This window comes from Hippopotamus amphibius, chromosome 3, assembly GCF_030028045.1.
Source record: "Hippopotamus amphibius kiboko isolate mHipAmp2 chromosome 3, mHipAmp2.hap2, whole genome shotgun sequence".
In the NCBI taxonomy this organism is placed as follows: Eukaryota; Metazoa; Chordata; class Mammalia; order Artiodactyla; family Hippopotamidae; genus Hippopotamus; species Hippopotamus amphibius.
The window spans coordinates 150,640,862-150,665,046 of record NC_080188.1 but is presented as its reverse complement, the minus strand read 5'-3'; the positions used below and the strand labels follow the sequence as shown (position 1 = coordinate 150,665,046).

The following is a 24,185-nucleotide window of genomic DNA, read 5'->3' as shown; positions in this document are numbered from 1 at the left end:
TTTTCTATTCACTCAAATATGACAGAGTCAAGAATATACAGCTACACTAGGAAGTGTGACTCCACTATTAAAAAAGTTGGCTCTGAGCCACAGACAAATTAGGACACCAATTAACCAAATAAATACCTCGGCAAGCAGTTACAGACTTGGAACTGTAAACATGCAGGTTGTGCAAAGCAGAATTCTGGGGTGTGACATCAATAGACACTACAAGACACCCCTGAAGTTGTCTGATACAGCAGTGCTGCTAGAGATCCTCCTGTTTGCAAAGATGAGATGTGATTTTGCCCTTGAAAGCCTGGCATTCTAGTAGAAGCTGAGCAACCTATGGTTAACAATGGCACATACGTATAAATGTAATAATGTATATGAACTATGGGTATAGATAGACTGAAAAGATGAGCTTGAACTTGAGAAGTGGAGGCAAGAATACTAAGGAGCATAAAATGCACAGAAGTAAAATCATCACACACATTAGAGGATGCAGCTTACCTGACATGCTGATGGATGACTGTGGTTGAGATCCCAATGGGAAGATACTATGTCAACAGACTTTTTGGCCATGCTGAGTAAATTCATCCAGCCTTGGAAAAGTGATAAGTGAAATGGTGCATTTTCTGAATAGTTAAGGCCTTCAGGAATATTTTCCACCAGGGCAATTCTTAGAAAAGATTTTGAAAAACAAACAAACAAAATCTAGTCAAATTTGAAGCCACAGATCTTTACATATGCATACAGAAACATCTGAAAAATACTCTTTACTCTTTCTGAATGTATGTGTTCCTCATAATTTACATTTTTCATCAAAGGCCTTTCACATTTCCCCTATGCTAATCTACTGTGTTCTGAGAGTTTATGCTCTGTTTCCCCCCAGTTAGCACTCACATTTCAGAAAAGCATGGTATATGTCCCTAATATCCAGTGTCAAACTAGCCTTGAGAAAAAATCTGGAGCTTCCTATACAAGCATCTTCCTCTAGTAATATTTCTTTGTTCCCCCTTACAGCAATGCAATTCTTTAAAAGATACTAATTCTGTGAGCTACTTAAGACCATAAATTAATTTTGCATATCTCCAGGTTCTAGTACAATGTTGGACATATATTAGAACTAGTTTAGAAACAAAAATATTATTAGTTTCATTACTATTAGAAAACAAAAATAGTAAATGCTATTACTATTGCTTAAAACCTCTGTTAGTGCTTCCCAGCTTAAGGCATAAAATGATACTAAGAAGGAAATTTAAAAACTGGCCTGTTGCAGGGCTTTATTAAAGTTCAAGATAGGGAATATACAAAATAATAGTAATAACCAAGCAATAAACTACAAGCAGCAATATCCTAATAAATGTGTCTTTTCTTTTTATACTTCCTTTTTTATTGACAACATATATACTATGGCTTGCCTTGGTGCGGCAGCTAAGGCTGTGTGGTTTTCACTTCTGAGTTATCCAGGTGACACATAACATTTTAATAAAGGAATGAACAATTTATTTTTTTCCAGTTTAAGAAATGTAAATTCTCCTGCAACTCTTGATGGGAAACTCCAAACTTTTATGAAGATGCCTGTCAGCCTTTTCAGAACAGAGATCTTTTTATTCAAAGCTATGCATCCCTAGTGCTGGATACATAATTAGGGCTCAAGAAATATTTATAGAATGAATTGCAGCTTCTAATACAGAATCCAGAACTTCTCAATAAAACTGTTAACTGTTTCTCTTAATGAGACTTGTTTCATTTAGCCAGCTTTAGAAATAAAAACAATACTCTTAGTAAAATGTTTGTGTATTTGATGAATATCATAGCCAAAATGGGGTTTAGGTATATGTCTTAGAGATATTCACAATTTTAGGGTTCAAATACCCAAACATTACCCACAACTGAATTAAATTTTGCTGAGCCCTTATGAGCACAGGACAGGCAAATCACTCGCTGTACACAGCACAGAAATGACTATGACAAAACTCCCTAGTTCTTTGGAATTTAGAAGCCAGTGAAAGAGCCTGTCTTATACGTAATGATTTAAATAGGAGGGAGAAATGGCAAAACAAGAGTAAGAATTAATTAGATGAGTAATGAACCATCTAAAGTACCACTGGAGCATGAGCAGCAAGGAAAAAATTATTAGGTTGGGAGCATCTGGAATTGGAGGAAGTGGGAATTGAAATGAGTCTTCAAAGATATAATTTTTATGGGTGAGTTGAAAGAGAAAGATATTCTAGGTAGAGGAAGGAGCTTGTAAAACATGGTGTATTTGGATTTTTGAGAGTTTGTTGGCCCAGGGGAATGTGACATAGGAGAATTATGGCAGGGGCTCGCCACAGTGGAGAAAACTGGAATCCTCTGTAAGGACCGCACTGTAGAGGCTATGAACCAGAAGAGACATTTGAACTTAATTTTGATGCTTTGGAGAGCATCCAAGTACATTTCAGGGGTCCATCTCTGACAGCACACATGTATACACACTGGAAGTGAGCTGACAATCAGTAGAGAGTAGCGGATCCATTGAAACTGACAAGGAACACGGGAAAGGAGTGACGACCGGAAGAGATTATCAAGGGGAAAAAAAAAGAGAAGAGAAATCTAGCCCAAAGTCTAACGTGGACGGAATGTCAACATTTTTCTGGTTGGCAGAGTGTGAAACAGATGAGAAGATTCAGAAAGGATTGAAAGAGAGGCAGGAAGACAAGAGAAGTTCAGGAGAATGCAGTGTTTAGGAAGCCAAGGTGGCAGAGGGTCAAAAAGGTGGAAAGAGGGGAATTTTTATTGACTTCAAAACCCTTGAAGGTAATAGACAAGAGGTTGAAGTTGGATATTTTAATTCTATCCACATTTGAAGTCCAGTTATCTGTGTTAATAGAAGCTAGACATAGTATGAAGAAATGATCCCAGATAATCAGCAGTTTCAGCCTCCCCTACAACTAAGAAATATATTTAAAAATTAAAAAAAGAATCCCCCCAAACAAAACAAAAATAGAACATCATTTATCAAACAGAAGAACTGACTAGTTTCAATTTTACTTCAATATAAAAGCCATGCTGAGAAAGACAAAAAGTCAAGAAGCCCAGATAAACCAAACATACAAAACAAAGGACACTGAGTAATTGCACAGTTGTAGGTGGCTCTGCACCACCTCTTTTTTTTTATTTATTTATTTATTTATTTATTTATTTATTTATTTATTTATTTTTTGGGGGGGTACACCAGGTTCAATCATCCGTTTTTATACACATATCCCCATCTTCCCTCCCTTCCTTGACTGCACCACCTCTTTCTTCATACCACCTGCGTGGTTTCTGACAGGCATACAGTAAGGATTCCCATTTTTTTTTTAGAAATTTTTAGACCAGATATTCTTAATCTTGGATCCATGAATAGAATGTAGGGGGACCTATGAGCTTGATCTTTATTTTCCCTCATATCTAACTGAAATTTAACATTCCCTTCAGTTATGGACATAGGCAAAAAACGACAGGAATAGTAAAAGAAACTGTGATTCTGTCATCATTTAGAAAATGTACTAACATTGATCCATCCACTCGCAAGGGTCAATCCCTGCAGGAACAACATTTTATCAGCCAATCTGCCCCTGATATGAGGCAGAAACTCCAAAAGTTACAATTAGGCTCACAAACCCCAATGCCCCAACTCCTAGAGGTGGCCTTGGGGTATTTAGTAATCGAGATCCAGCTGAGAAGGAAGAGGGAAACCAATGTGAAAACAGGAAGGCCAAGGCTCAAGTCAAACTGATGGCAATAGCTGTCAGCCATGCCCTGCAACCTCAGGACAACCTAAGGGGGCCGAGGAAGTTTAACCATGCCCCTGGAGGTAAAATCAGCAAGGGGGAATGCTTCCAATGCAAGTCAACAAGCCACTGGGCCCAAAAGTGCTAAAAAGAACCCCCTGGTCCATGCCCAGTCTGCAAACAGACAGGTCATTGGAAGTGGGACTGTCTCCAGTCCCAAAGGAGAAGGGGAGCTCCTGCTCCCAAGATGGCCATGCTAGATGACTGAGGTGGCTCAGGGATTCTGGCAGCAACCCCCAACGAAATGCTTACCTCCTTCGAAGAGCCCTGGGTGGTCCTTGATGTGGCAGGTAAGAAAACCAGTTCTTTAATTGATACAGAAGCCACTTACTCTGTCCTGATCTCTCACACTGGACCTTTTTTCTCCAAAAGCTGTACTATGGCTGGTGTTGACAGAAAGCCTTGCACCCATTTCTTCACTGGGCTTCTCACTTGTCGATTTGAACAGCATTTGATCTCACATGTCTTTTCAGTTGTGCCTTGCGTGTCCTACCCCACTACTGGGAAGAGACCTTCTGGGCTCCTTCAGAGCCATATTACAGTTAGGAGGCTCCGAACAGCCCCTTTTCTTGACTCTAAGACTAATCAGCTGGAAGAACAAGGGCCTATTCCCAGCTATATTCTACAGCAGTTAACCCTCCTTAATTTTCTTGGGACAAAGGAATCCCTGGGAAGTCTATACATGCCCAATCTGTAAAAATTAGCCTAAAGCCAGAAGTCACTTATCCTAACAAGAGACAGTACCCTGTAAAGCTGGAAGCAAAAAAGCTTTGCGACTGCTCACAGATAAATTCTTAAAACATGGCCACTGAGTGCCCTGTCAGTCTTCATGCAATACCCCTATTCTGCTAGTTGTTAAGCCAGATGGGGAATATCGAATGGTACAAGACCTTAGAGCAGTAAATGATGCAGAGGTCCCTATACATCCCCTTGTGACCAATGCTTATATTAGCCCAGATTCTGGGAGATGCCAAATAGTTTTCTGTGCCTGACCTCAAGGATGCCTTATTTTGCATTTCAGTTCATCCCTCATCTCAGTATCTGTTTGCCTTCCAGTGGACTAACCCTCACTCAGGCCAAATGCAACAACATACCTGGACAGTACTGCCTCAGGGGTTTCAGAACAGGCCACACTTGTTTTCCAAGGCCCTAGGAAAGGAACTAAGGGAATACACCTAAAAGAAGGGGCCAGTCTACATTATGTAGATGACACAGTAACATGTAGCCCCACCATGGAGACCTCAGATCAGAATAACATTAAAGTCCTTAATATTCTTGGGACCTGGGGCTAGGATCTCCCAGAAAAAAGCACAAATCTCAAAGCAACAGGTTAAATATCTGGGATATATTAGAAACCCTAGAAGCAGACATCTATCTTCAGATAGCAAAATAGCTATATGAGGTGTAAGCCATGAGCACCAAAAAGAAAATTCTCAAATTACCCAAGGGAATAACAGCACAGATCAGGAAGAAGAAGAAAACAAACAAACAAACAAAAAAACAGCCCCAATGCCCATACCAGGTAGAAACCAATATTGAGAACATTTGACAACAAGCCACTTGGCTTCAACAGACAATTGACCACCAATCCTCGCTATTCAATACGGGTGGAACAACTGAAAACTGGTTCTCTAGTTTGTTCTCTTGAATCCCACAAGGTATAAAAAACTTTCTGGCAGGAGGTTTTAATTTTCTTATAACCCTTTTCTTTTCAGTCATGCTGATTTATGCCATATTTCGTCTAGTACTCCATTGTCTTCCCTACTGCTGTAAACCTTGGACTTTTTGGTCCAAGGAGACGTGGGACCAACAGGTCCAGTTGTTCCATTCTAAAAATTAAGACACATATTAAACTTTAACCCTGAGATTAACAAAAATATACTCCCAAGCAGAATGGCTTCCTGGCAGGGGCAATTTTGCCTCCCTTGTCTGGTCAACAGTTAAGGAAGCCCTCCCAAATTTCACGTGGTTCTTTCCCTTTCTAGGCCCTTTAATGGCTATTGTTGTTCTTCTCCTTGTTTGTTTAACCTTTTGATTAAGTTTGTGTCTTTTAGGCTCCAACAGTTTGAAGTAAGGCTCGTGATGGCTCAAGGAATTCAACCCATTCCAGCAGAGAGTGGCCCAGGTCCCTACAGGTCTTTGGGATAGTCAGCGAGGGACTTCTACACCTCTAGGGTAGGCTAGGGTCTGTGGTCCCTGTCCAGCAGGAAGAAGTTTCAGAATAAGAAAACTTTGGCCCTTTACCCTTTAGGAATAAGGGTGTAGAGTCTCTCAGGGGGGAATGAGACAGGCTGGGACCTGGGACCCTTTGCTGTAGTGCTGCAATGCTTGTACCTGGACACAGCTCTCCTTGAGCAACAAAATACAAAGAAACTATATGGGACTAAAAATAACTGTGTGCATGTGCAGTTGGGGCAAATTCTGGACAAAAGATGCGAAGAGACCAAAAAACCCATCTGCCACTTCTAAAGAGCCTGGAGCAGAGCAAAACTGGGTGTTGGGAGCAAAAGCAGGATACTGAATATGTGCCTGTACTCAACACCACCAGAGGGGTGGGCAAAACACCTAAGCCACTTCTCTGGCCCAACCCCCAGACACACCCCTACCCTTGCCCCACATAAGGAACAAGCTTGCTCCCCCTCAGCAAGCCAGTGAGCAAGGGAACCTGGTGCTTGTTCTTGCTGCCCTCTGCTGCAGCAGGGGCCCAAAAAAAACCTTGTCTGAAAAAAAAAATTTTTCATACCATAGTACAATAACTATTGCTGATATCTCCAAATATTTATCACTAAATTGAAATTATGGTAGTTACTAGATCTTGTTATTTCATGAATAAGTAGTACACGACATACATTACTATATCACAATTTTTTTTTATATTTTTGATAACTTTATTTCAACATTAATGGTTTTCTTTGCAATCCTATGTATTTCAATTTATGCATTTAAAACATTATTCAAGGAAGGAGTCCATTGGCTTCATCAGACTGCTAATAGGGTCTGTGGCATAAAAAAGTTAAGAAGTACTCATCAGATGGATAATATATCATCTATTCCTTTTTTCTGCTTCACACACATTCTTAAAAGATTTTTTTTTTCCATTATTGAAGCCTTAGAAATAGGTAAGATTATCAAGAGAGATTTTCAAGAGAAGAGAACTGGGTCAAAGCCTAATATGGAAAACATATAATTACTTCTGGTTGGTAAAGAAAGTGGGGCATGTGAAGAAGACAGAAGAAAGCAGGGGAAAGATTGGAAGAAAAGAAGAATGAAATTCTCTGGAAGCCAAAGAAGACCAAATTTATCATTATTAGTAGTTTTTTTACTAAATAGTTAAGTAAATTATGAATTTATAATAAAAGTAAAAATAGAGACACCACCAAAGTTCTGGAGATCACACCTATCTTTGCTAATGAATTCTGAGGAAACCCTGCTCACTTCCTCACTTTTCTCCTTTCTCATTCTACCTGAAGATCTTGACTGCTCCTTCTGTAACACACCGCTTGTTTCATATGTCCTGCTAAAAAAGGTCTTTAGAAATCAGCCTTGAAATGACTTACTTCTGTGACCTATCATTTTATTTCCTTTAACAACCAACAGCTAGCTACTCTGCAGAGGCCTGATCTAATTAGCATACATGCAGAGCTCATCCCCATGGATGGCAGCCCTAGCTATACTCTTCTTTCTCAAGCAAGGAAAAAAGTAGGCAGAACTCATTAAAATTCACCTTTGGGCAAATTTCTGGAATGCCTGCATACCTTCTCTAAGTGAACTATGCCAAAAGGCATAAGACTATTTCTGACACCTAATAACAGGGGAAAAGCTGAGTATAAAGGGACACAAAACAGCAAAAATCTTTTTTATGCCTCTTTTGATGGTACTTTGAGATAACTACAAATGATTGAAACTGTGAGTCCAGAGAGCTTAGGTGGAATAAACATTATATTGCTAATAGATTTTGAAGTAGAAATCTAGCTGCTCTTATTAATAGTATGTATTTACTCTCCAAACTTCATGTGATCATCAAAATTTCTCTTTCAGTCCAGGAACAATATTTAACCTTCTCAAAGAAATACCTGTAGTTCTCCAATAAGCTACAAAAAAGGTAGCCCCTGCATCTGCTAACTTTATTTAAAACATGGCATATTTGTGTTAGTAAATGCAAGAATCCTTATAAATTATATCTTCACATATATATGACTTTGCTATTATTGCAGAGAAGTGTTTAAGAGGAAAGGATTTTGAATAAGGTAGACAAAACTCAGCTCTGCCAGTTATTAGCTGTGTAACCTTGGACAAATGACTAACTTCTTTAAATCTGTTTCCACTTTTGGAAAAAAAAAGTTGTAAAATTAGAGGAGATAATCAATGTAAATAAAGTGCTTTGCTCAATGCTTGCTTCATAGTGATATAAATAATAGATATATTTTTAAAGTAACTTACAGTCTGAAAACTTATAATTAAAAAAAATCTCTCCATGTTCTCAAACTGATAAGCACAGTTGCTAGAAAAAATCTACATAGATTGGCTAAAAGAATCTTATATCTAGGACCTACTTGACATCTCAGAGAGAATGTGAGCTTTCTTTCATTGCCGAGTGCCATAGATCAGTTATTAGGACTTGATGATCCACATAGGTGTTTGGCAGTCATTCTTCAGATTTTGGCTATCTGATGGCATTAATCAAAGAAGCTGAACAGATGGCTGCGGCTCATCAATACAATTAATTTTGCACTCAAAATGATAGGCTTTGTACCCTTATTGTGGGTCATCTGGTTATAATTAAAGCCCAGGATTGACAAGGCAAATGTTAATATTCCGAAAGAGACACTGGAGTCTCTGACATTGAAGTAGAAGATGCCGTCCTACTCATGTGGTAGATTCCCTGGCCATCTCTGGTTGTGGACATAGTTGATACAGACCTGTGTGAGCTTGCTTTAATATAATTGAGATATATATTTCTGTAACAGAAGGAATGTTACTCACCATCTGGTTCTACAAGGATTAAGTCATTAGCCACTGCAGTTCCCTGACTTACATTACACCCTGAAAGGAATTCAGGGCAAAGGTCAGAATGAGGCACCCTGTGCCCTGGGAAAACAGGCAAAACAAGCCATTAAATAGTTAGGTATCTTTCAGGAGAAGTTTTTTATGAACCCAGACTCTTGCATCTTCCAATACTTAGAAAAGCACTAAAATAGTTAATTGAGATATCTGTTCCTCAAGACTAGCAGTAACCTTTTACCAAGATGTGTGCTGGTTTATACATATTCCTTAGCCAAAATCACATATATATTGGCCTCTCCCTCTGCCTTTTTGAAGGAACTATCTGTCTCTTGGGCTATAGTCCTCAGTAAGTCCCTAAATAAAACTGAAACTCACTGCTCTCATGTTGTGCATTTTCTATTTCAGTCAACATTTCATTTTTTCCAAGAATTGGGTCAAGGTGAGTTTACTTGAGAACGATAGCAGAAGGGACACCAGGTAGGCCTGGATGGCTAACAGGATCCCAATCATTCTTACTCTGGCATAGGGAAGAACATTGTTGAATATTAAAGTAATTAGGGATTTGCCTTAACAATTTTTTGCCAACTTTTGAAAAATTTCAAGTCCACAAAAAAGTTGCAAGAATAGTACAGTGAATAACTCTATTTCAAGAAAGATTATATATGCATATACATATATTAAATTTTTAGTAAACCATTTGAGAGTAATGTGACAGACCGTGAAATAATTCTCTCAACCTTGAGCATGCATTTCTAAGAAGGTCACGTTTCTAAAAAAATGAAATACAATTATCACATAGTAACCTTAACATTAATATGGTCCTATTATCTAATATTCACAAGTCCCCAAATGTCCCAATGATGTCCTTTATTCCAGGTTGGTTTGCTTGTTTGTTTTTCTAAGATCCACTCAATGTTTACTTGTTGCACTTGATTGTCACGTCCGGGAGAGTCCCCTAGCCTATTCCTGTTTAATTTGTCTACCATGATGTTAACAGTTCAGAAGGTCAGAAGGTCAGTTGTTTTGCTAAATACTCCTGGATTTGATCTGCTTGGTTGTTCCCTCATAATTAGGTTTAGGATAAGTAATTTTAGTAGGAACAGTACATAGGTAATGTGTCCTTCAAAGTGCATCATATGAGGTGGCACATGATATCGGGTTGTCCCACTACTGGTGATGTTAAGATTGGTCACTTGGTTAAGGGACTGTCAGATTTTTTCAGTTCAGCAAGACCTTCCTTCTCTCTATAACTAATAAATGATTTGTGCAGAAGTATCTTTAGATGGCACGAATATTCTCTATGCCAACATTTCACTCAATGATTTGGCTTCCATCCATTCTTAACTGAATCTATTTTTATTACACTGGTTGATAATTTTCTATCATTCCTTTTATATGTGTTGGTTGGTAATATTTTTAAGGAAAATCGTTTTCTTCTCCCATCACATCTTTTTCCTTTTTTGAAGATATGCATTTTATCAGCATGCACTCATGGATTCTTTTTTTTTAATTCAAAAAATGCTATAATCTATGTTGTGATGCTCAAATTGTTGCATATGTTGCCAGTGGAGACCCCTGAATGTTGTCTCCTGTATTCTTTTGATATGTTTCTTTCAGTTTTTCAATATTTTCTTATTTTTTGTCACCAGATGTTTCAATTACATTAACTTCTAAATCAATTTTCAAAGACAATGACAGCTGAGAACATGATAGTGAATTTGAGTTGACAACAGCAGATCCTTGTTTGTATAAATCTAGAAAGTTCAGACTAAAGCCTCATTAATTCCTGGTCTATAATTGTATTAAGTGAAGAACAACTATGCTTTTCTTTATGGAGAGAGGCAGTATGGCAGTAGAAATATTATTATAGCTATTATCCTTTCTTTGTATATTAAAGTTTAAATGTACTTTCACAGGTGTTATTACACATCACAATCAACAAGAAACATTGAGATAGGCATGCTCTCAGTTTTGGAGGCAAAGAGAGCAAGGTTCCCAGTGGCCAGGTGTCACCCAGCTGGATAGAGTGCTACAGATCAGGGATTTAAACTTAGGTTTGTCTGAGCTCATGTGTATTTCACAACACTAGGTTAGGTCCTGATCTTATCTGAGAAGGTTCTCCACATACTTTGGGTCTATGGAGGGAAAAGGTAGAGTGATATTTAAGAGCAGAAGCTGCTGCACTAGAGGGAAGTTCAGCTTGGATTGAGATCTGAACTTTGTCTGGAGAAGAGGAGAAAGTGCTCCACACTCTACACTCCACTTTGTCCATGTCAGCAAGGACATCTATAGTGACAGAAAGGCACACTTGTCCTTGGCTCAATGCTTTCTGATATTGGCCTAGAAAGGACGAAACCATCAGAGGAGAAAGGAGCCCAGAGAGGATGAAGACAAAAGAAGTAAGAAAAAGGTACAACTCAGTGCACCTACCTTTTGATATTTTACCAATATAAGATGTGAACAAAGAAGTAGGGAGTTCATGGATGAAAAGACCATGACACTGTACTCAGAGTTAAAACACACAGTAGGAAGCAAGATGATTGAAAACAAATGGATAAAATGCAAAAGGTCTAACGGAAAAATGAATTTATATTCAAGGCAGTTATTTGCCTTTGACATCTGGCAAAATAGTAATTATACTGTTACCATTAATAATTTAACTGAACAATATATATTGAGTGCTTATTTTGGGTCAGGCACTATGTTAGATTTACTGACTACATTAATTAATGTTTACAAAAATTCTTAGAAGCAGGTACTGTAATTATTTCCATTTTAGGGATGAGGAAACTGAGACATAAAGGAGTTTAAGTAATGTGTCCAAGTGCTAGTGAGTGATGGAGCCCAGATTGAAGCCTGGGTAGTATGATTGTTGAATATATCCTCTTAACCACAATGAAATACTGTCACTTCCAATTTTCAAAGCAAAAAACACAGGCAGAGGTACAAAACGGAATTTTCTTCCCACATTCTTAATGAATCTTCAATAAATCAAGTCTATAAATACCCTGGGGAGTGATATCCACAACAGTAAATTCTAGATAGACAAGCAGAGTCCCTTTCTGTTAGGATTTATTCTCTTACAGTCAGTTTTTTTGTTTGTGTGTTTTTTCTTTTCTCTATTTACTCGTTTATTTTGCAAAAGATACAATCTTCTTCAATATAGTTTTGAATTTGATTTTATATTAGAGTATAGTTTATTTGTAATGTTTTGTTAGTTTAAAGTGTACAGAAAAATGATTCAGTTACACATATACATACATCTATTCTTTTTCAAATTCTTTTCCATTTAGGACATTACAGAATATTGAGCAGAGTGCCCTGTGCTATACAGTAGGCCCTTGTTGGTTATCTATTTCAAATACAGTAGTGTAGATATGTTAATCCCAACATCCTACGTATCCCTCTCCCCCCACCTTTTCCCTTTGGTAAATGTGTTTGTTTTCTGTGAGTCTGTTTCTGTTCTATAAATGGGTTCATTTATATCAGGTTTTTAGATTCCACATATAAGCATTATCATATAATATGTCTTTGCCTGACTTACTTCACTTAGTATGATAATCTCTAGGTCCATCCATGTTGCTGCAAATGGCATTGTTTCATTCTTTTTTATGTCTGAGTAATACTCCATAGTATAAATGTACCACATCTTTATCCATTCCTCTGTCAATGGACATTTAGGTTGCTTCCATGTCCTAGCTATTGTAAATAGTGCTGCAATGAACATTGGGGTGAATGCATCTTTTCGAATTATGATTTTCTCTGGATATACATCCAGGAGTGGGATTGCTGGATCATATGGTAGCTGTAGCTTTATTTTTAGTTTTCTAAGGAACCTCCATACTGTTCTACATAGTGGCTGTACCAATTTACATTTACACAAACAGTAAGAAGGTTCCCTTTTCTTGATGCCCTCTCCAGCATTTATTGTTTGCAGCTTTTTTGGTGATGGTCATTCTGACTGGTGTGAGGTGATACCTCATTGCAGAATTTGATTTGCATTTCTTTAATAATTAGTGATGTTGAGCATCTTTTCATGTGCTTTTTGGCCATCTGTACGTCTTCTTTGAAGAAATGTCTATTTAGATCTTCCACCTATTTTTTTGATTGGGTTGGTTTGTTGTTGTTGTTGTTGTTATTGAGCTGCATGAGCTGTCTATATATTTTGGAGATTAATCCCTTGTCAGTTGCTTTGTTTACAAAACTTTTCTCCCATTCTGAGGTTGTCTTTTTATTTTCTTTCTTTTTTGGTTTCCTTTGTTGTGCAAAATATTTTAAGCTTAATTAGGTCCCATTTGTTTATTTTTGTTTTTATTTTCATTACTCTAGAGGGTGGGTCAAAGAAGATCTTGCTTCTATTTATGTCAAAGAGTGTTCTGCCTATGTCTTTCTTTAAGAGTTTTATAGTATCTGGCCTTACATTTAGGTCTTTAATCCATTTTGGGTTTATTTTTGTGTATGGTATTAGAGAATGTTCTAATTTCATTCTTTTATATGTAGCTGTCCATTTTTCCTATCGCCACTTATTGAAGAGACTGTCTTTTCACCATTGCATACTCTTGCCTCCTTTGTCATAGATTAGGTGACTATAGGTGTGTGGGTTTATCTTTGGGCTTTCTATCCTGTATCATTGATCTACATTTCTGTTTTTGTGCCAGTACCATACTATTTTGATTACTGTAGTTTTGTTTGTAGTCAAGGAGTATGATTCTGCCACCTCCTTTTTTGTTTCTCAAGATTATTTTTGCTATTCAGGGTCTTTTGTGTCTCCACACAAATTAAAAAAAAATTTGTTATAGATCTGTGAAAAATGTCATTGGTAATTTGATAGGGATTTCATTGAATGTGTAGAGTACCTTGGGAATTATAGTCATTTTGACAATATTGATTCTTCCAATCCAAGTACATGATATATATTTCCATCTGTTTGTGCCATCTTCGATTTCTTTCATTAGCGTCTGATAGTTTTTGGAGTACTTATGCCTCCTTAGGTAGGTTTATTCCTAGGTATTTTATTCTTTTTGATGTGATGGTAAATGGGATTGTTTCCTTAATTTCTTTTTCTGATCTTTTATTGTTAGTGTATAGAAATGCAACAGATTTCTGTGTATTGATTTTGTATCCTGCAACTTTACCAAATTCATTGATGAGTTCTAATAGTTTTCTGGTAGTATCTTTAGGATTTTCAGTGTATAGTACCCTGTCACCTGTAAACATTGACAGTTTTTCTTCTTCTTTTCCAATTTGGATTCCTTTTATTTCTTTTCTTCTCTGACTGCCATGGTTAAGACTCACAAAACTATGTTGAATAAAAGTGGTGAGAGGGGACATCCATGTCTTGTTCCTGATCTTAGAGAAAATGTTTTCAGCTTTCCACAGCTGAGTATGATGTTACCTGTAGATCTGTCATATATGGCCTTTATTATGCTGATGTATGTTCCCTCTATGTCCACTTTCTGGAGAGTTTTTGTCATAAATGGGTTTTGAATTTTGTCAAAAGCTTTTTTTCTGCATCTATTGAGATAATCATAATGGTTTTCATTCTTCAATTTGTTAACATGATGTATCAAACTAATTGATTTGCGGATATTGAAAACTCCTTGCATCCCTGGGATAAAGCCCACTTGATCATGGTATATGATCTTTTTGGTGTATTGTTGGATCCTATTTACTATTTGTTGTTGTTGTTGTTGTTGAGGATTTTTGCACCTATGTTTATCAGTGATATTGGCCTGAAATTTTCTTTCTTTCTTTTTTTTTTTTTTTTGGTGGTATCTTTGATTGGTTTTGGTATCAGGGTGATGGTGGCCTCACAGAATGAGTTTGGGAATGTTCCTCCCTCTGCAATTTTTTAGAATAGTTTCAGAAGTATAGGTATTAACTCTTCTCTAAATGCTTGATAGAATTCGCCTGTGAAGCCATCTGGTTCTGGACTTTTGTTTGTTGGGAATATCTTAATCACAGATTCAATTTCATTACTTGCAACTGGTTTGTTCATATTTTCTGTTACTTCCTGGTTCAGTCTTGGGAGATTGTACCTTTCTAAGAATTTGTCCATTTCTTCTAGGTTGTCCATTTTATTGACATATAGTTGCTTGTAGTAGTCTCTTATGATTTTTTGTATTTCTGTGGTGTCCATTGTAACTTTTTTCATTTCTAATTTTATTGATATGAGCCCTCTCCCTTTTTTTCTTGATTGAGTCTTGCTAAAGGTTTATCAATTTTGTTATCTTTTCAAAGAACCAGCTTTTAGTTTCATTGACCTTCCCTATCATTTTTTCCACCTCTATTTCATTTATTTCTGCTCCGATCTTTATGATTTCTTTCCTTTTACTAACTTTGGGTTTTGTTTGTTCTTGTTTCTCCAATTGCTTTAGGTATAAGGTTGTTTGTGTTTTTTCTTGCTTCCTTAAGCAAGAATGTATCGCTATAAACTTCCCTTTCATAACTGCTTTTGCTGTGTCCCATTGGTTTTGATTCATCATGATTTCATTTTCATTTGTCTCTAGGTATTTTTTGGTTTCCTCTCTGATTTCTTCAGTAATTCACTGGTTGGTTAGTAGCATATTGTTTAGCCTCCATGTATTCATGTTTTTTTACAGTCCTTTCCTTGTAGTTGATTTCTAATCTCACAGCATTTCTGTAGTTGGAAAAGATGCTTGATATGATTTCAATTTTCTTAAATTTATCGAGGCTTGCTTTATGTCCCAGCACATGATCTATCCTGGAGAATGTTCCGTGTACCCTTGAAAAGAATATGTATTCTGCTCCTTTTGGATGGAATGCTCTATGAATATCAATTAAATTCACTTGGTCTAATGTATTATTTAAGGCCTATATTTCCTTATTGATTTTCTGTCTGGAAGATTGATCCATTGATGAAAGTGGGGTGTTAAAATCCCCGACTATTATTGTCTAATTGTTGATTTTTCCTTTTATGGCTATTAGTATTTGCCTTATATATTGAGGTGTTCCTATATTGGGTTCATATATATTTACAATTGTTATATCTTATTCTTGGATTGATCTTTTGATCATTATTTACTGTCCTTCCTTATCTATTGTAACAGTTTTATTTTAAATCCTATTTTGTCAGATATGGGTATTGCGACTCAAGCTTTCTTTTGATTTCCATTTGCATGGAATACCTTTTTCCATCCACTCACTTTCAGTCTGTATGTGTTCCTAGATCTGAAGTAGGTCTCTTGTAGACAGCATATATAGCGTCTTGTTTTTGTATCCATTCTGCCAGTCTATATCTTTTGGTTGGGGCATTTAATACATTTTTGTTTAAGGTAGTTATCAATATGTATGATCTTACTGCCATTTTGTTAATTGTTTTGGATTTGTTTTTCTAGGTCTTTTTTCTTCCCTTCTTTTTTTGATCTCTAATCTTGTGATTTGATGACTTTAGTGTTGTGTTTACATTCCTTTTTCTTTTTTTGTGTGTATATCTATTGTAGATTTTTGGTGTGTGGTTACCCTGAGGTTTTTATATAGTAGTCTATATATAAACAAGATTGTTTTAAGATGCTGTTCTTTTCACTTTAAATGCATTTCCAATATTCTATATTTGTATTCTCCTCTTCTCATGATTGCTGGTTTTGAGATCATATTTGTGTGTGGATGATTTCCTATCTTTACTGTATGTTTGCCTTTACTGGTGAGCTTTCCCATTCATAATTTTCTTGTTTTTAATTGTGGCCTTTTCTTTTCCACCTAGAGAAGGTCCCTTAGTGTTTGTGGTAAAGCTGGTTTGGTAGTGCTGAATTCTGTTCGCTTTTGTTTGTCTGTGAAGCTTTTGATTTCCCCATCAAATCTGAACAAGAGCCTTGCTGGGTAGAGTATTCTTGGTTGTAGGTTTCCCCTTTTCATCATTTAAAATATATCATGCTACTTTCTTCTGGCCTGTAGAGTTTCTGCTAAAAAAATCTGCTGATAACCTTATGAGGATTCCCTTGTATGTTATCTGTTGCTTTTCCTTTGTTGCTTTTAATATTTTTCTCTTTTCCTTTATTTTTGTCAATTTGATTATTATGTGTCTTGGTATGTTCCTCCTTGGCTTTATCCTGCCTGGGACTCTCTGTGCTTTCTGGACTTGGGTGACTCTTTCCTTTCTCATGTTAGGGAAGTTTTCAGCTATAATATCTTCAAATATTTTCTCAGGCCCTTTCTCTCTCTCTTCTCCTTCTGGGATCTCTATAATGTGAAAGTTGATGCATTTAGTGTTGTACCAGAGGTCTCTTAGACTGTCTTCATTTCTTTTCATTCATTTTTCATTATTCTGTTCTGCAGCTTGATTTCCACCATTCTGTCTTCTCGCTCACTTATTTGTTCTTCTGCCTCATTTATTCTGCTATTGATTCCTTCTAATGTAGTTTTCACTTCAGTTATTGTATTGTTCACCTCTCTTTGCTTGTTCTTTATATTTCCTATCCCTTTGCTAAAAAACATCTTGTACCTTCTTGCTCTGTGCATCCATTCTTTTCCTGGGTCCTTGGATCATCTTTACAATCACTACTCAGAACTCGTTCTCAGGTAGATTGACTATCACCACTTCACTTAGTTGTTCTTCTGGTGTTTTATTTTGTTCCTTCATCTGGGACATATTCCTCTGCCATCTCATTTTGTCTAACTCTCTGTGATTGTGATTTCCATTCCATTGGCTGCAGGGTTGTAGTTCCTCTTGCTTACGCTGTCTGCCCCCTGGTGGATGAGGCTGGTATAAGAGGCTTATGCAGGCTCCTTTTGGGGAGGAATTGGTGCCTGCCCACTGGTGGGGGCAGGACCATGTCTCTCTGGTGGGCAGGACCATGTCAAAGGGTGTGTTTAGTGGGCTGCTGTGAACTCAGGAAGATTTAGGCTGCCTGATGGGTGCGGATGTATTCCCACCTGGTTGGTTATTTGGCCTGAGGCATCCCAGCACTGGAGTCTACAGGCTGTTGGGTGGGCCCAGGTCTTGGTTAGAAAATAGCAGCCTCCAGCAGGGCTCATGCCAATGAGCACTCCCCAGAACCACAGCCACCATTGTCTCTGTCCCCACAGTGAGCCACAGCTGCCCTCCCCATCTCTCCAGAAGACCCTCCAAGACCAGCAGGTAGGTCTGATCCAAGCTCCTATTAAGTCATTGCTTTTTTCCTGGGTCATAGTGCACATAAGACCTTGTGTGCACTCTCCAAGAGTGGAGTTTCTCTTTCCCCCATTCCTGCGGAGTTCTTGCGATCAAACTCTGACAGCTTTCAAAGCCAAGTGCTCTGGGGTCTCCTCCTCCTGATGCCAGACTTCCAGGCTGAGGAGCCTGATGTGGGGCTCAGACCTCTCACTCCTGTGGGAGAACCACTGCAATACAATTATTTTCTAGTTTGTGGGTCACCCACAGGTATGCAATTTGATTTTGTTGTGATTTTGCCCCTCTTACCATCTCATTTCTTCTTTGTTTTTGGATGTAAAATATATTTTTTGGTAGGTTCCAGTGTTTTTTTGTGGATGGTTGTTCAGTAATTAGTTGTGATTTTGTTGTTTTCATGAAAGGAGGTGAGCTCACATCCTTCTACTTTGCCATCTTGCTCCTCCCCCTTGGGGTAACACTAATTTTTTTATTTTTAAAGGGTGAGTTCTGGAGGCTGAAAGTTAAGGTGAAGGTGCCAGCAGGGTTGGTTTTGGTGAGAGTTTTCTTCTCAGTTTGCAAATGGTGGCCTTCTCACTGTGTCTTCACATGGCCTTCCCTCTTGTTGCATTCCCTGGTGCACTCATGTCATTCCTACCTAGGATGGTCAAAAGCTCCTGTCCCAAATTTCTGGGGCATCATATTTAGGATCAGATGGCCTTGAAGATATTTTATATTCTTTTCCCTTTAGGTTTCTTGTCCTAATTCTTCTATATACAAGATGTAACCTCTGCTGGGAGTTCCCCAAGCTGCACACAGCTGTGCTGGCACTGAAGTTTCACCTCACAGGAAGTGGAAAGTGTGGGAGGTGGGGAATCACCTATGTGTCAGGCAGCAGAGGGCAGCTTGTTCCTGCCTGGGCTGCACCTCCTGGGCCCAGCAAAGGTGGGGTGGGAATGGGCTGCAACAGGTCCTGAGTTGTATCACACTGAAGTTTGCACAGATAGCCAGTGCTCCAGAACCTGTGTGAACTCAGAAACTCAACCCTCTACCAGCAAATTAGAAAGCCTTTCTTTCCTGTCTGCTTTTGGGGCTACCCAGCAAAGACAAGTCCCAACATCTCAGCCAGGCAAGCAGAAGCCAGAGGGCCATGGCGCTCACCTGGGTAGTGAGTGGGCTTGCCACCATACTTTTTGAATCAAATTTCAGGACACAGTCTGCCCAATGATACAGATTCATTTATTCATGCCCTACTGAACTGATATTTATGGAGGAAATATTTGCAAATGATGTGACCAACAAGGGATTAATTTCCAAAATACAAACAGCTCATACAGCTCAATATCAAAGAAACAATCAACCCAATGAAAAAATGGGCAGAAGACCTAAAGAGACATTTCTCCAAAGAAGACATACAGATGGCCAATAGGCACATGAGAAGATGCTCAACATTGCTAATTATTAGAAAAATGCAAATCAAAACTACAATGAGGTATCACCTCACACCAGTCAGAATGGCCATCATCAAAAAGTCTACAAATAATAAATGCTGGAGAGGGTGAGGAGAAAAGGGAACGCTTCTACACTGTTCATGGGAATGTAAATTGGTATAGCTGTTATGGAAAACAGTATGGCGTTTCCTTAAAAAACTAAAAATAGAGCTACCACATGATTTAGCAATCCCACTCCTGGGAATATATCTGGAAAAAATGAAAACTCTAATTCAAAAAGATACATGCACCTCAATCTTCATAGCAGCTTTATTTACAATAGCCAACACATGGAAGCAAACTTATCAACAGATGAATGGATAAAGAAGATGTGGTATGCATCTGCAATGGAATACTACTTAGCCATAAAAAAGAATGAAATAATGCCACTTGCAGCAACATGGATGGACCTACAGATTATCATACTAAATAAGCCAGAGAAAGACAAATATCATATGATATCATTTATATGTGGTTTCTAAAAAAATAATACAAATGAACTTATTTACAAAACAGAAACAGACTCACAGAGTTAGAAAACAAGCTTATGGTTACCAAAGGGGAAAGGGGTAGTGAAGGGAAAATTAGGAGTATGGGATTAACAGACACACGCTACTATATATATAAAATCAATAACCGACAAGGACCTACTGTATAGCACAGGGAACTATGTTCAATATCTTGTAATAACCTATAATGGACAATAATGTGAAAAAGAATATATATGTGCATATAACTAAATCACTTTCTGTACAGCTGAAATTATAACATTGTAAATCTACCATACTTCAGTAAAAAAGACACTACTTCAATCATACTCTTTGAATCAAATTTCAGGACATATTCTGTCCAATGATACTGGTTCATTTATTCATGCCCCACTCAACTGATATTTATGAAGGGTCAAATTTCTGATCAGCTCCATTCCAAGTGCTGAAAAGCACACCAGCTATGTACCTACTCTCCTGAAATCTCTCTCAGGTTAGTACTCTAGACAGCTACTAACAACTGCTATTGCAGACCGTATAAAACTGAAGTTACAGTTTTGAAGCCAACTAGGAAATGAAGCTAATTACATTTTCTGGTTACCCCAAACTTATCCAGAAAATAATTTTTATTTCAAAATTTGTTAAAATATATTTCTGAAATGGATAAAAACTATTTTCTAAAGTTGGAATACATTGAATGGAAACTTTTAATGATTTTAAATTTCATCTTAGGACTCCCAAACACTACTTGGTAAAAGATATAGGACATTGGTCCAACTTTGTAGAGTTCAGTATTTATCCCTGGTTTTATTTTAAAATAAGTTCTTGATTCATCTACTTTTTAGATTAAAGTTGTCTCTTTAATTTAAAGCAGAATGAAATTTTCAGTAATTGAAAACTTAGAATCAATTATTTCTAGTACTAGTTTTCAAAGTAAGTGCCAAGGAAAAGACAGGAAAATCTTACCTGGTAACAACAAAGCAGCTCAACTTTGATCTATCACTGTTCAGGCCAGTGGTGTTTAGACAATTTTCCCCCCTTTCCTTCCTCCTCTAACTTGAATCTCAGAATTTCTCAGAATTTGAAGCCACATTAATAAATCCCATTACTTGGCAAATTCATCTTTGCCCACCATGGGCTATGCCAGACTGACGTGCATCCCACTGACACCAACTACATGAGACTCTGCCTGGTGGCCACTGAAGAATCCAACCCCGTTTCTGGGGTGAATCTCCTATGCCTAAATGAGGCTCTTTATATCCTTGCAAGAAAGCAGACCTGGAAGGAATTCTCAGAGGGACACAGCAGCTTCTTGTTTAGGAAAGTTGTATATAGCTGACACTTCTTCTAGAACCAAAAAATGCTTTTGAAAAGTAGGGAAAGTGTCAACTAAGTGGCTCTTTTGGAGCAGAGCAATGGTAACTCACAATCTTAAATCATCATATCTCTGCAGGGGACCCTGCTAGCTGCAGAGTGCAACCACCCAGCACAGAAGACAATTTTGGCTGCTATATTTCAGGTCCACCAAGGGCAGTCAGCATCATCTGGCAGAACACTTGCCATTTCCAGAGGTTTAAAATAGTTTTTCTAAATGTGTCTTTTCACAGTCCAAACATGGTTTAAGTTTCTTCTGTTGAGATAATAAAGAAAATGAGACAATTCTGTAATGACTTTTGTGGGGAAAAGGCTGATGGTGGATAAGAATCACAGTAGGAGACCGATTAGAAGACTGCTACAATAGTCTAGAGCCAAGGTGAAAGATGATGATGACAAATCTATTAATTTTTTTTTTAAGATTCAAGGAAACTTCCAGATATTTTTTAAAAAAGCATTACATGCATAGGTTAAAAATCCAAACAGTACAGATGATCCCTAGTGTAAGTAAGACTCTTGCTTCCATTCCTGGTCACTCTGTCTTCCAGATCCCTGCCCCAGGATTGACTACTGTCACCAGCCGCTATTTTCTACAACTAAGATATTTCTTGCATATGCACTCAAACTTACCAACTTTCCATTTTTGGACCTTTCAGAACTGGACAGTTTATTAATATATGCATGTCCTTCATTGATTCATCTGGAGGAAGTCAGGAGGAAGTCCTGAATAGAGCTTTGGTCCACAGCCAAAAGCAGAGGCTGCACACAAGCTACACTCCTTTCTATATTTTGTTATGCGAAATCTTGAGCTGTTGAAGAGATGATACTGTGTGTCCCTAAGGTAGAGAGGAGAGAGTCCCCATGCCTACAGAGGGTGGAGAAGCCCATGGGTCCTGCAAACAGCAGAAGATCCACCAGCTGGTCCCAGACCTACCTGAGAAGACAGCACATTCCCAGGGATCAGAGGTGGCAGTCTGCACCCAAGGAGACTGGAGGCTAGGCCCTGGGGCTCCACCTGTACCAGTTCCAGGAGTAGAATAGACATGAGGCTGTACCGACGGATTCCAGTGGTAACCAGAGAAGACAAACGCATTATCAGAGGGGCCTCCAGATGATCTGCTGCTAGGAAAGACTCTGAGATTCGTACAGCCTTGGGCAATCAGTGCTGAGGCTAATTCCTGCCAGCCCACAGTCAGGCAGGTCGGGGAGGATTTGGTGTCTCATTTAATGATATAAATAGAATTTCTTTTAAATATGAGTTTGGGGGCTGAGACTTGTACCCCTAAACAAATGTGGCATTTGGTCTTTTTACAATGGGCCACACAGATACTGTGATCCTGAACCACGTCCAGCCCACAAAGCTCACATTCAAGGAATTCCTGTGGTTCACATGGAACATCCTTTAGATGCAACTGGATCATTTTGGCAGGGATCAGAAGTCAAGTTGTGAAACTGCTCTGGAAGCAAGAAGTGGTGGCCTCTAACCAGTGTTATTTTGAATGTAACCCCTGCCTGCACAAATAAGCATTTTCTCCTCAATCAAAGAGAAGAACATAGAAAATTCAAATTCAAATATGGTTCCCCCAAAAACTCACTCACTATGTAAGAAACAGAAAACCCCACTCATACCAAGGGAAATATAAGTTTGTTAAAACATACATATAGTTTTGTACACAAACATAAATGCCTAAAAGGTACAGGCTGAAAACATTAAGTTCAGGTAAAGCTTAACTCAATTTTTGATAGAGAAATCACATTAAGCTTTCCAGAAGAGGAATCAAGGAGTTATGAGATGTGGGCCCTTGGCTAAGCTGCCATTTGCTCTTTTACCATTACCAGTTCAAAGGGCAAAGTTCAGTTGCATGGCTGATTCACTCCTGGTGAGAGATCAAAACGCCACTGAAAGGAAACTCCAGGTGCTAACAGTGCATGTGGTCTGGACATGGAATGTTAAGCCACATCTTCCTATGTTTTAACTATTTTAGCAGCATGCAGCACCATGTGGAGCTGCATGAACTTCTAATTTGCATAGCTGATCTCTATCTGCCAAAAAGATATTAGTGCTTAACTTAGAAAAAGCTGAAATTAGTAAATGAGCAAAATCATAAACATTAGAAACTATTTTAATATGCCCATGAATATCCATATATCTGTTGTGAAATAATAGAAAAAAATATATATTTGTCTCTGCCCCTGGTTCTTGTCACAAGGCTCCTGAAACCCTTGTAGGTGATAGGATGGGTGACAGTAGTGTTTTTTGTTCTAATTAGGTGACACTTGCTGGGTATCTGGAGGAGGGTTGGTCACTAGAAAGACCAAGCCATGACAGAAGCTTGGAATTTTGAAATCCCTGCCCTCTATTCTCTTGAGAAGGAATAAGAGCTGAAAATAAGAGTTAATGACTAATCATGTCTATATGATGAAGCCTCCAGTAAAAATCTCAACAGTATGGGGTGTTCAGCAGGTGGGTTAAACACATCCATGTATGGGGAGAGTGGCCCAACCCAACCCCATGTGGACAGAAGCTCCTGTACCTGGGAACCTTCCGGAACTCACTCCATGTATCTTTTTATTTGGCTGTTCACCTGCATCCTTTATCACATCCTTTAACAAACTGATAAACATAAGTAACTGCTTCCCTGAGTTCTGTGGGCTGCTCTAGCAAACAACAGAATCCAAGGGGGAAGAGGTCATGAGAACCTCCAATTTGTAGCCAAGTTGGACAAAAGTTGTGGGTAACCTGGAAACCTACTACTTGTTATTGAAGCGAGCAGCAGTCTTGTGGGACTGAGCCCTTAACCTGTGGGATCTGATGTCATATCCAGATAGTGTCAGAATTGACTAAAATTGTAGGACACTCAGCTGATGTCACACAAAATTGCTGGGTACGGGAAAACCCCCACACATTTGGTGACCAAAA

The 24,185-nt window shown here is 38.2% G+C and overlaps 1 protein-coding gene across 1 annotated transcript in view; it reads right to left on the bottom strand.

The window, feature by feature from the left end:
• Positions 1 to 24,185, bottom strand: part of PLD5 (phospholipase D family member 5) — a 433,085-nt gene that overhangs the window by 178,344 nt on the left and 230,556 nt on the right. Inside the window, exon 3 of the mRNA XM_057729806.1 lies at positions 493 to 661. Coding sequence (XP_057585789.1) covers positions 493 to 661 — 169 coding nt within the window. The remainder of the gene's footprint in view (positions 1 to 492; positions 662 to 24,185) is intronic.